Source organism: Babylonia areolata, chromosome 18, assembly GCF_041734735.1.
Source record: "Babylonia areolata isolate BAREFJ2019XMU chromosome 18, ASM4173473v1, whole genome shotgun sequence".
In the NCBI taxonomy this organism is placed as follows: domain Eukaryota; kingdom Metazoa; phylum Mollusca; class Gastropoda; order Neogastropoda; family Buccinidae; genus Babylonia; species Babylonia areolata.
Window position 1 is genome coordinate 14,104,539 of NC_134893.1, and position 13,552 is coordinate 14,118,090.

At 46.8% G+C, this 13,552-nt stretch overlaps 1 protein-coding gene across 1 annotated transcript; it reads left to right on the top strand.

Annotated features, from left to right (window-relative positions):
* Positions 1–614: 614 nt before the first annotated feature.
* LOC143291844 (galactosylceramide sulfotransferase-like) lies at positions 615–12,257 on the top strand. Its single transcript, XM_076601960.1, has 5 exons — positions 615–653; positions 3,141–3,598; positions 5,287–5,420; positions 8,395–8,786; positions 11,321–12,257. Exons 1-5 carry the CDS (start codon positions 622–624, stop codon positions 11,925–11,927), a joined length of 1,623 nt encoding a protein of 540 aa, XP_076458075.1. The 5' UTR covers positions 615–621; the 3' UTR covers positions 11,928–12,257.
* Positions 12,258–13,552: the final 1,295 nt, after the last annotated feature.

The window sequence follows — 13,552 nt, forward strand, 5'->3', positions numbered from 1 at the left end:
TTACCACGGACACACAGACACACAGACACACACACACACACACACACAGACAACCGAACACCGGGTTAAAACATAGACTCACTTTGTTTACACAAGTGAGTCAAAAATGATTTGCAATACTTGTTTGGCTCTGACCTTTCTTTTCATTACTGTTCTTGTTGTGAGATGTTGTTACCTGTACTCCCATGTCGTAAAGGCTGAAACAATAGATATTAAGACTTCTGAGTTACACCCCTCCCCCCCCCCACACACACACACTCACCCACACCCACACAATAACACGATTGCACACATACATACACGATTAGACAAAGCATAATTGTATACACATATACGCACACAATTACACGTGCGCTCACACACACACACACACACACACACACACACACACACACACACACACACACACTGTTTGTGTAGTAATCAACGCAAGAAAAATTATTTTCAAAAATCGAAGCTTAAAGTAAGTGGCTGGCAAAGAACGACCAGAAGCTGAGAAGAAATGTCGGCCACGGCGTGATGATTTGAACTTTCACAAACCGTTCTCCAAGTCCAGTAACCAGTTTATGATTTATTTCTTTGTGTGTGTGTGTGTGTGTTGTTTCCAGAGCGCTGATAAACATGAGGTTACGATGTGCAAGAAGACGCTTTTGGTGAGTGCCTTGATGCTCTGTTGGTCTCCGCCCCTCTCTCTCTATTGGTCTCCGCCCGTCTCTCCCTCTTTTATATTGCTTGATATGAATTACCATTGCTTATTCATTCTCATAAAACAACAACAACAACAGATAATCTTGTTTCAATCACATCTCTGCATACGAGGCTTTGGCCTCAATTACTAGATTCTGACAGGAATTAAATTCTGACCCTCTCTCTCTCCCGTCGCTTGCAGTGTAACAGTGGTCTGGCAGTTGTTCTTATTGCTGATGTCTTTTGCCCTGCCAACCAGGACCTTTTATTCGTAAGGTTCGATTCCGCTTTGTTTGCTTGCTAGAAGGTTTATGCAAAAGGTGGAGGTATCGGCGATGGGCGAACGGACACACAGTTAGGTTTACCCGACTTGCCGAAGTGGGTCGCGTCCGAACCCCATCAAAGATAAATCCCTTTATTGGGCTGTGGCTAGCTGCTACCCAGAGTCAGGGGGTGATATGGCCTTCAGTTGGGCAGACTGGAATAACATAGTCGAGAGCCATCATTGTGTCATCATCAAGAAGAATTGCTTCCATGTTCCGAAATTCTCGTGGTGACCTCAGTTTCGATTTCTCTTCCACTTTCATGCTTGTGGTGAGTTGCTGTCGAAGTTTCGGGATGTATTCACGGGGAAGGTCACTGAAGGGGTGAAGTCACACTCTCCACATCAGGGCGAGTGGCAGGGAACGCTCACCCAGTCTGTCTCTGCGACAAATCGATCGATGATATTTTCTTATCAGTAGTCGAATCAGAACGGGCACGACTGAGCATCACGGAAGGGACTCAGCAGCAGTGAAGGGTCTGCTCTGGTGTGTGGCCTCCCGGCGACATAACAGTGCAGTGAAAACTCCCTGTGGATTGATTGGGGATGGTTACAATATCAATTTATTCAATTCATTTGCCTTCTCACAATTACAATTATTTCAGTGTATAAACTTAATTATTCTTTTATTAAACTATTCATTTTTTTTGCTATTAAAAAGGTTTATTCAAACCTGGGGTGCGCCCTCTGGACCAGACCAGCATGCTGAGTTTGTGCGTAGGTGAGCGATTTGCTGCTTAAAAAACAAAACAAAAAAACAAAACAATTAAAGCAGATGTGCTACACCGTATACGTGTCCACACGCCTTGACACCTCCATGAAACTGAAACTGAAACTGTAATCGGCATGGAGTACTGCCGCAGAAACGCCGTGGACTGTGTGGCAGAAAAAAAGGGAGAAAAAATCGAACAGATTTTGGCGCTGGTCCGTGTGTGGAGACTGAGCGATTGTTTTTTTGTTTGTTTTGTTTTTTTTTTCCCCAAAGAATTCGCCTGCACTGGGAGACAGGGGCGGTTATCATGAACACTCCTCGCCATTGGCAGATACAACACTGTCTCACTGTCAGCAGATTGACGCAAACAGTCACCCGGCGGATATTGTATTGTTTTGTATTGTACTGTGTTGTACTGTATTGTCCCAACAGATTTCTCTGTGTGAAATTTGGGCTGCTCTCCCCTGAGTGAGAACGTGTCGCAACCACTGTGTGGCGCCACGCATATCTTGTTTCTATAGATCTGCAAGCGCATTTGTTTGCCAGGGGAAAAAGAACCACCTTTTGTTGCCGTGAGGTCCTTTTACGTGCATTTAGTGTTTGCTGCACACAGGACCTCGGTTTCAGTATCGTCTCACCCGAAAGACTTGCACTCTGACCACCTTTCACAGACTGTCTGGTAGAGGGGTTTGGGGGTGAGTTAAAAAACCCGAAAAACAACAAAAAAAGCAACAAAAAACCGCCCCGTGTGGGACTCAAACCCGTGGACACTCGCTACCTTGTCGGGAGTATAACCACCAGGCCACCGGTGCACATTCTACGGCACAGTCAGCTGTGGGCCGACAGCCATTGGAGTAGATGCTGGTGGTGATCCACGTCGTAGGTCAGGTCTAGGTAACTTTTTTTTTCTCCAAAAAAACAGGTCTTCGCCACGAGGGTAGGCAGGGGAGGTCATGAACGGATTCTTCACCGTTCGGGACATAGGGGAGGTAATTAGGTCATCGTTGGGCGCTGGGAGAAACCCTGTGCTTAGTGGTGGGCCCTCCAGGTTGCTGAAACAGAAGGCCCTGTCGGAGTGTGGTGACGTAAATGATCTTTGTATCTATCTTTCTATCTGGGTCTGTCTGTCTGTCTGTCTGTCTATGGTCTGTCTGTCGGTCTGTCTGCCTGTCGGTCTGTCTGTCTGTCAGTCAGTCTGTCTACATTTACTTATTAGTCAGTTTATATATTCATTCATTATTTAGTCGTCATTTATTCATTCATTCATTCATTCATTTCAACACAATTTCTCAGTATAATCTCTATCTATCTATCCATCTATAAATCTACATATACGTATCATTCATTTCTCATGAACTAAGCCCATGATTAATTGATTAATTTCAACCCCTTCCCTCCCCCCTCTCTCTCTCTTGGTAGCCTTGTGCTGGCAGCATTCGCTCTGCTCTCCGCCCTCTTCCTCCTCCTCACCCTCACCTCCCACTCTACCCCCCTCCACCCCTCTCCCCGAGACCTCTCCACCCTCCCACCCTCCCCCTCCCAGACCCGCCACCTCCACCCAGAGGAGCCTCGCTACGCGGTGCCCCCCAAGCCTCCTGCTGGAGACATCCCCGACCTTCCGCTTCCTGAGGGTCTGAGGGAGTCGGGTGTCGAGTTTGAGGAAGGAGGAGAAGAAAGACGACGACGAGAAGGAGGAGGAGGAGGAGGAGGAGGAGGAGGACCAGGAGGACAAGGCGGGGATCCTTTTCCTCCAGAGCAGAGGGATGAGGAGACGGGGGAGGAGAAAGGCGTGAGGAGCGGGGTGAGGGTCCTCCCGGAGAACGGGTCTCTTGTGGAGTGGATGGGGTCCGAGGCAGCAGCAGTTCTGGAGCAGAGAGGTGGGTGTGAGTGCGTAGCGTTTGGTTTGGTTTGGTCTGGTTGGTGTGTTGTGGTCCTGATGTCTGGTTGGTGTTGATGTTGTGAGTGTGGTGGTAGTGGTGTTCTTCTTTCTTTCTTTCTTTCTATTTTCTATGGGGACTCCATCCTCCCATTTCCCTCACCTTTATTTTGGTGAGACCTTCATTTTCCTATTTTTTCCACTTTTTTTTTTTATCTTGTCTTTTGTGTCTTGTCTTTTTTTTCCCAATTTCTTCTGTATTCTCTTCCTCATCCCCCCCCCCCTCTCGCTCTTCTTCCTGTTCTTGTTCTTCTTTTTGTATTTTTTTTTCTTGCTCTTCTTGCTCTTCCTGTTCTTGCTATTCATGTTTTTCTTGTTCTTCTTGTTCTTCTTCTGTCTCTTTTCTTGGTGTCTCTGTCTCCCTGTCTATCTATCAGTATCCCTCTCTGCCTTTGTCTTTTGTTTGGCTGTCAGTTTTTCTTCAACTATGAATTATGTACTCTCTCTCTCTCTCTCTCTCTCTCTCTCTCTCTCTGTGTCTCTCTCTCTCGACGGGCGCAGTAGCCGAGTGGTTAAAGCGTTGGACTGTAAATCTGTGGTTCGCGGGTTTGAATCACGGTGACGGCGCCTGGTGGGTAAAGGGGGGGAGATTTTTGCGATCTCCCAGGTCAACATATGTGCAGACCTGCTAGTGCCTGAACCCCCTTCGTGTGTATATGCAAGCAGAAGATCAAATACGCACGTTAAAGATCCTGTAATCCATGTCAGCGTTCGGTGGGTTATGGAAGCAAGAACATACCCAGTATGCACACCCCCGAAAACGGAGTATGGCTGCCTACATGGCGGGGTAAAAACGGTCATACACGTAAAAGCCCACTCGTGTGCATACGAGTGAACGCAGAAGAAGAAGAAGAAGAAGTCTCTCTCTCTGTCTGTGTCTGTGTCTGTCTGTCTGTCTGTCTGTCTGTCTCTCATTTCATTCTGTGATGATGGTAACAATAGCAGTTGTATAAGTGATAATGGCGATGGTAGTTGTCACTGTAGTATGAATTGCAACTGTCGTAGGTGGATTTGAAAACAACAATGTGGCTTTTGCCATCCGGATGTCGATACCGATGACATCTCTCTCTCTCTCTCTCTACGATCCATCTGTCACTGTGTGTGTGTGTGTTTGTGTGTGCGAGCGTGCGTGCGTGCGTGCGTGCGTGCGTGTGTGTGTGTGTGCGTGTGTGTGTGTGTGTGTGTGTGTGTGTGTGTGTGTGTGTGTGTGTTCTTCCTCATATTTGTCCTTCTGCACGGTTTGTTCTTTTTCTTCTTCTCTCTTTCTCCCCTTTCCATTAAATGTGTGTGTACTATTATAACTGATGTAGATTGGCATGGACAGATTGGAAGAATAGGCCATGCCCAAAATCTTAATCCTTGAATGAAAAATGTTTTTGAGTTCTGAGTGCTCTCTCTCTCTCTCTCTCTGTCTGTCTCTTATATGCGTGTGTGTCTGTGTCAATTTGTCTGTTTCAATGTCGTAGAGCAGTATCAAGCAACGTGTTTTTTTCTTCTTCTTTCTTTCTCTGTTTATGCCTATTGTTCTTGTTCTTCATGTTCTTGTTCTTCTTGTTCTGCTTGTTTTTCTTATAGTTTTACATTTATTTTATTTTATCATGATTTTTTTTTTTTTTTTTTTGTAAGCAGACAAGGACCCACAAAAGATAGCAGCCGAGTTATGGGACCTGGTCATAGCTCCCAGACAACTTCTGAAGGAAGGCGGTGACCACCAGGGGGCGCCTGCTGGCTGTGTGCCCAAACACCACATCTTTTTCGGCAAGGTTCGCGGCAAACGTCTGTGCCACTGTGTCTGTGTCCCCACTGACACAGCTACACAATACTACACCACATCATAGCACACAGCACAGCATAGCATAGCACAGCACATCACAACACAGCACTCCATTCCCTACCCCTACTCTAACCCACCCTACCCGTATCACACAGCAGAGTATAACACAGCTCAAAACAGCACAGCACTCTGTAACAAAGAAAAGCATAACACAGCATAGAACAGCACATTATACCAAACCACCATGCCACGACACGACACGACACGACACAACACAACACAATATTACACAACACACAATAGCATAGCATTGTACAGAGCAGCATACCACACCGAACCATACAACACAACACAACAACACATACCTTTTAATTCATTTACCCATAACACACACACACACACACACACACACACACACACACACACACACACACACACACTCGCACACACACATGCACACGTACACGCACACAGACACACACACACACACACACTCTTTCTATCTCTAACACACACACACACACACACACACACACACACTCTCTCTCTCTCTCTCTCTCTCTAACACACACACACACACACACTCTCTCTCTCTCTAAGACACACACACACACACACACACTCTCTCTCTCTCTCTCTAACACACACACACACACATACACACACATACACACTCTCTCTCTAACACACACACACACACACACACACATACACACTCTCTCTCTAACACACACACACACACACTCTCTCTCTCTCTAAGACACACACACACACACACACTCTCTCTCTCTCTCTAACACACACACACACATACACACACATACACACTCTCTCTCTAACACACACACACACACACACACTCTCTCTCTCTCTAACACACACACACACACACACACACACACACACACATCCTGGAGCTTATTCAACACAGACGGCACGTGACAAACGAAGCGAGCACGGTCAGCGCACAGTGGTGCCGGTTGTGTCATTGAGGTCAGGGCCTTGTTGTCAGGACATGATGCTGACACCTTCACACATCTCCCCCTCCCCCACCTCCTCCCGGACTTAGGCCTTTAGCCCCTGGGAATTGGGGAGGGGTGGGGGAGGTGTGAGGGGTGGGGGGGAGTAGGGAGGTAGGAAAGGGGCGGGGGTGGGGGGGGGGAGGGAGGGGAGGAGGGGAGGAAAGAGAGTGCAAACACGCACGTTGACACCTGAGGGAATGTGCTGCCGACAGGTTTGGGGAATTTCTGTCTGTCTGTCTGTGTCTCTGTGTGTGTGTTTGTGTCTATGTGTGCCTGTCTGAAGTCTTGATGTGTGTGTGTGTGGGGGGGGGGGGGGGGGGGGGGGGACGGGGGTGGGGGTAGGGGCGTGGGGGTATGGGCGTGGGGGGGGGGAGGACTGGGATGGGGGGGGGGGGGGTGATTTCTGAAGCCTTGATATGTCTGTCTCTGTTTCTCTTTCTCTCTGCTTCTCTCTTGTCTTTCTCTCTCTCAGTCATTCACCACCGCCACCACCACCACCACCACCATCATTGTCATCATTATGATCTCCATCATCAACAGGTCATCAGGCCATCATTATCAGCATCATTACTGCTACTACTACTACTACGACTACTACTATTGCTGCTGCTGCTGCTCATCCAGCTGCTGTTGTTGCTGTACAACTGCAACTACAATTACTACTACTGCTACAACTACTACAGCTATAACTAGCAGATCTGATCGTCATCATCATCATCGCACCATAACAAAGTCCATACCCACAAGGCCCTCAACCCTAGTCCCAGTCCCTCCCCCCGTTTGACGTTGATGTCGATGTTGACGTTGGTGTTGACGCTGATATTGACGTTGGCGCTGATCCTGATGTTGATGCTGACGCTGACGTCGCATTTGTCATTGATGATTTTATGTTGATGTCGATGTTGACGTTGGTGTTGGACGTTGACGCTGATCCTGATGTTGATGGCGATGTTGTTGACGATGATGTTGACGTTGAGGCTGATACGGATGCTGCCGATGTTGACGCTCATACGGAAGTAGATAGTGATGTCGTTGTTGATGCTGACATCGATGTTGATGCTGACGGCGCTGTTTATGCTGATGCTGATGCTGGCATCGATGTTGGTGCTGATGTTGATGTTGATGCCGATGTTGTTGATGATGATGTTGACGTTGATGCTGATACGGAAGTGGATACTGATGTCGTTGTTGATGCTGACATCGATGCTGATGTTGATGCTGATGCTGACGCTGATGGTGGAAGTTGACGCTGATACGGAGGTAGATAGTGATGTCGTTGTTGATGTTGACATCGATGTTGATGCTGATACTTATGCTGATGTTGATGGCGAATGTTGACGCGGAAGTAGATACTGATGTCGTTGTTGATGCTGACATCGATGTTGATGTTGATGCTTATGTTGATTTGACGGCGCTGTTTATGCTGATGCTGGCATCGATGTTGATGCTGATGCTGATGTTGATGCCGATGTTGATGATGATGTTGGCGTTGATGCTGATACGGATGCTGCCGAAGTTGACGCTGACACGGAAGTGGATACTGATGTCGTTGTCGATGCTGACGTCGATGTTGATGTTGATGCTGATGCTGAAGGTGGCTAATGTTGACGCAGAAGTAGATAGTGATGTTGTTGATGTTGACATAGATGTTGATGCTGATGTTTATGTTGATGTCAACAGCGCTGTTTATGCTATTGCTGATGCTGGCATCAATGTTGATGGTGATGTTGATGGTGATGCTGACATAGATATTGATGCTGATGGTGATGTTGATGCTGATGTTGACATCGATGTTGATGCTGGTGTTGACATCGATGTTGATACTGATATTGATACTGATGTCGATGCTGATGCTGACATCGATGCTAATGCTGATGCTGATGTTGATGCTAATGCTGATGCTGATGCTGATGTTGATGTTTGATGGCTGGCTGCCGGCAGGTGCACAAGACGGGTAGCTGCACCGTGGCCAACGTGCTGCAGCGCTACGGGTTCACCAGGGGCCTCAACTTTCTTCTGCCCAGGAAGCGCCTCTCCATCACCTCCTACAACTACCTCATCACCCCCTCCCAGACCCCCTCCACCGCCCTCCTCCTGCCCCCACCCCTCGGCCAGCGCTACCACGTCATGTGGTGCCACGCCATCTACCACAGCCAGTTCTTCCATGACGTCATGCCGGCGGAGACGGTGTACGTCACCATGCTGCGTCACCCCCTGGCTCAGTTCCAGTCGTCCTTCGAGTACTACGGGTCGATGTCCAGAGGCTACCTCAACAAGGTGCTGCAGCTGAACGTCACCAACCCCCTGTCTGTCTACCTGCACGATCCTGCCAGGTGATATAGTTAGGGAGCTTTTGTCTTTGTTGTCTGTCTACCTGCACGATCCTGCCAGGTGATAAATAGGGAGCTTTTTGTCTGTGTACCTGCACGATCCTGCCAGGTGATATAGTTAGGGAGCTTTTGTCTTTGTTGTCTGTCTGCCCGCACGATCCTGCCAGGTGATAAATAGGGAGCTTTTTGTCTGTCTGCCTGCACGATCCTGCCAGGTGATAAATAGGGAGCTTTTTGTCTGTCTACCTGCACGATCCTACCGGGTGATAAATAGGGAGCTTTTTGTATGTCTACCTGCACGATCCTACCGGGTGATAATTAGGGAGCTTTTTGTCTGTCTACCTGCACGATCCTGCCAGGTGATATAGTTAGGGAGCTTTTGTCTTTGTTGTCTGTCTGCCCGCACGATCCTGCCAGGTGATAATTAGGGAGCTTTTTGTCTGTCTACCTGCACGATCCTACCAGGTGATAAATAGGGAGCTTTTTGTCTGTCTACCTGCACGATCCTACCAGGTGATAAATAGGGAGCTTTTTGTCTGTCTACCTGCACGATCCTACCAGGTGATAATTAGGGAGCTTTTTGTCTGTCTACCTGCACGATCCTGCCAGGTGATAAATAGGGAGCTTTTTGTCTGTCTACCTGCACGATCCTACCGGGTGATAAATAGGGAGATTTTTGTCTGTCTACCTGCACGATCCTACCAGGTCATAAATAGGGAGCTTTTTGTCTGTCTACCTGCACGATCCTACGAGGTGATATAGTTAGGGAGCTTTTGTCATTGTTGTCTGTCTACCTGCACGATCCTGCCAGGTGATAAATAGGGAGCTTTTTGTCTGTCTACCTGCACGATCCTACCAGGTGATAATTAGGGAGCTTTTTGTCTGTCTACCTGCACGATTCTACCAGGTGATAAATAGGGAGCTTTTTGTCTGTCTACCTGCACGATCCTACCAGGTGATAATTAGGGAGCTTTTTGTCTGTCTACCTGCACGATTCTACCAGGTGATAAATAGGGAGCTTTTTGTCTGTCTACCTGCACGATCCTACCAGGTAATAAATGGGGAGCTTTTTGTTTTTTGTCTGTCTACCTGCACGATCCTACCAAGTGATAAATAGGGAGCTTTTTGTCTGTCTACCTGCACGATCCTGCCAGGTGATAAATAGGGAGCTTTTTGTATGTCTACCTGCACGATCCTACCAGGTGATGAATAGGGAGCTTTTTGTCTGTCTACCTGCACGATCCTACCAGGTGATAATTAGGGAGCTTTTTGTCTGTCTACCTGCACGATCCTGCCAGGTGATAAATAGGGAGCTTTTTGTCTGTCTACCTGCACGATCCTACCAGGTGATAAATAGGGAGATTTTTGTCTGTCTACCTGCACGATCCTACCAGGTCATAAATAGGGAGCTTTTTGTCTGTCTACCTGCACGATCCTACCAGGTGATAATTAGGGAGCTTTTTGTCTGTCTACCTGCACGATCCTGCCAGGTGATATAGTTAGGGAGCTTTTGTCGTTGTCTGTCTACCTGCACGATTCTACCAGGTGATAAATAGGGAGCTTTTTGTCTGTCTACCTGCACGATCCTTCCAGGTGATAAATAGGGAGCTTTTTGTCTGTCTACCTGCACGATCCTACCAGGTGATAATTAGGGAGCTTTTTGTCTGTCTACCTGCACGATTCTACCAGGTGATAAATAGGGAGCTTTTTGTCTGTCTACCTGCACGATCCTACCAGGTGATAATTAGGGAGCTTTTGTCGTTGTCTGTCTACCTGCACGATTCTACCAGGTGATAAATAGGGAGCTTTTTGTCTGTCTACCTGCACGATCCTACCAGGTAATAAATGGGGAGCTTTCTGTTTTTTTTCTGTCTACCTGCTCGATCCTACCAAGTGATAAATAGGGAGCTTTTTGTCTGTCTACCTGCACGATCCTACCAGGTGATAAATAGGGAGCTTTTTGTCTGTCTACCTGCACGATCCAACCAGGTGATAAATAGGGAGCTTTCTGTCTGTCTACCTGCACGATCCTACCGGGTGATAAATGGGGAGCTTTTTGTCTGTCTACCTGCACGATCCTACCAGGTGATAATTAGGGAGCTTTTTGTCTGTCTACCTGCACGATAAAAGAAATTTTGTTTCCTGTTGTTGTTTTCTTTGGAAAGTCTTCTTAGGTTGTTGTTACAGCGTAGGGGATAGAATTCCCGTGTTCGCTACTGTTGTAGTGGGTGGGTCTGTCTATGGACGATGACTGGAACTGAAAATTGAAAGATAGTAAAAAGTTTGCATATGTGTGTTGCATGCGTGCCGATTGTGTGTGTGTGTGTGTGTGTGTGTGTGTGTGTGTGTGTGTGTGTGTGTGTGTGTGTGTGTGTGTGTGAGACAGACAGACAGACAGACAGACGGAGACGAAATCCATGAAAACTAACCCACACAACCCAAACGCTCTGATGACACACCTCCCTAATCCCCCTCTCCCACCCCCCACCCACACACCCCCTACGCCCCTTGCCCACTGTTTTCCATCACCGTGGCAGGTTCGAGAACCCCGAGAAGCTGACCACCTACGTCCGTAACAAACAGTCCCAGGACCTGGGCATGAACAACAGCCACGTACTCAACGCCACTCTGCGGCAAGGCTACATCCGGCAGCTGGACCGCGACTTCCGCCTGGTCATGATCACCGAGTACTTCGACCACTCCCTTGTGCTGCTCCGCCGCCTGATGTGCTGGGGCCTCAAGGACATCCTCTACATCCCCCTGAACAGGAACGTCCGCAAGAAGAAGCGGGTCTTCTCCGCCGAGGACATTCAGCGCCACAGGCAGCTCAACGTGGCGGACTTCGCTCTGTACGAGTTCTTCCACGATCGTTTCCAGCAAAGGCTTCGTGAGCAGGGGCCGGATTTGAACGAGGAGGTGGAGGTTTTTAAACAGATGCTGAAGAGAATCCGGCGCTACTGCGACCGCGTGACTCAGACGACCCCGGAGATCAGATTTGGGGCCACGCGTTTCGGTGGAGCCTTTGTGGTGAGCCGTTACGACTGTAGGCTGATGAACAAACCCGAGCTGGGATTTCTCAACGACCTCATGCTGGACGCTGTCCACAAATACCAGCAGAGTGTCGTCCACAGTATGTCTTCCTAGCGACACGCCCGTTGTCTCGTGGTGCCCTGTGGAGCAGTGTGGGGTTGTGGTTTGCTGTTGTGAAAGGTTGTGGTTGTTGGATCGTGGTGAAGCGACATTTCTACCGCTGTTGTTGCTGCCATACTGCTACTGCTGCTGTTGCTACTACTACTACTACAATGCTACTACTACTACTATTACTACAACTACTGCTAGTATTGCTGCTGCTGTTATTATCAAGAGCATTGTTATCATGAACATAACAATTTCAATCATTGAACAATACACAATCAGAAAAGGAACGAATGGATGAACAAACAAACCGATGAATAAAATTAATGAATGAATGGTTGAACGAGTTTCAGTTTCAGTTTGACTTTCCAGGAGATGTCAAAGAGTGCGGACTGATTGATGTACGTTACACCTGTACACCATGTCTGCTTGATTAAACAACAACAAGATGCCTGACCTAACCATAAATTCATCACGATGGTCAGGCCTTGAAAGAAAGAATGGATGAATGGCCCAATGAATGAGTAAATGAATAGGTGGATGAATGAATGGATGGATGGATAGGTGGATGAATGAATGGATGGATGGATGGATGAATGAATGAATGAATGAACGAATCAAGCAGGTTAAAATTTGCTCTGGTAATACACTATGGATGACCGATGAAATTCTATTCTTAATTGAACAACGTAAAGACCTCCACAAGAAAGCAAAAAGAAGCAATTTTCCGTCAGTTTAGAAATTTTGTAGTATCAAAAGTTAGAAATAGGAAAATCGAATACTTAGAAGAATTGAATAAAAAGGCTTCTGATCCTTCACAATTTGGTAACAAAAATTGGTGGCACTTGGTTAAGTCGTTTATGAGTAAGAAGGGTGTCGATTCAGATGAAATACCGCCGTTATTATTTAACGATAAGATGTACAACACAAATAAAGATAAAGCTAACATATTTAATGGATATTTTGTTAAACAGTCTACGATAGAATCTAGCAATAGTACTCTTCCAGTCATTCCTCAGTTAGAAACTGAAATATCTGAATTAAGTTTAACAGTCCCAGAAGTGACTGAGGTATTACAAACATTAAACAAAAACAAAGCAGCTGGGCCAGATCTTATACGTAACAGATTACTCACTGCATCTGCCCACATTATATCTGAACCACTAACCAGACTATTTAATAAATGTTTGGATCAAGGCAGGTTTCCATTGCTTTGGAAAATCGCACATGTGACTCCTTTACATATAAAAGGTGAAAGGGGGCTGTGCTCAAATTACTGTCCCATCTCATTATTAAGCTGTGTAGGTAAAGTACTAGAAAAATATTTTCACAGACACGTATATCACTGTCTTACAATAAATAGTATCATTACACATGCACAATCTGGATTTATTCCTGGTGATTCAACTGTTAACCAATTAATAAATATTTATGATGATTTATGTGGTGCTTATGACCAAGGTATCCCGACCCAAGTTGTATATTTTGATAATTCAAAGGCTTTTGATCGGGTGTGGCACGCGGGTCTTTTATTAAAGTTAAACGCCATTGGTATACGTGGCAATTTACTAGACTTCTTTCAAGACTATCTGTCACAACGATTCCGGACTGTAGTGTTAAGGGGTGAAAAATCA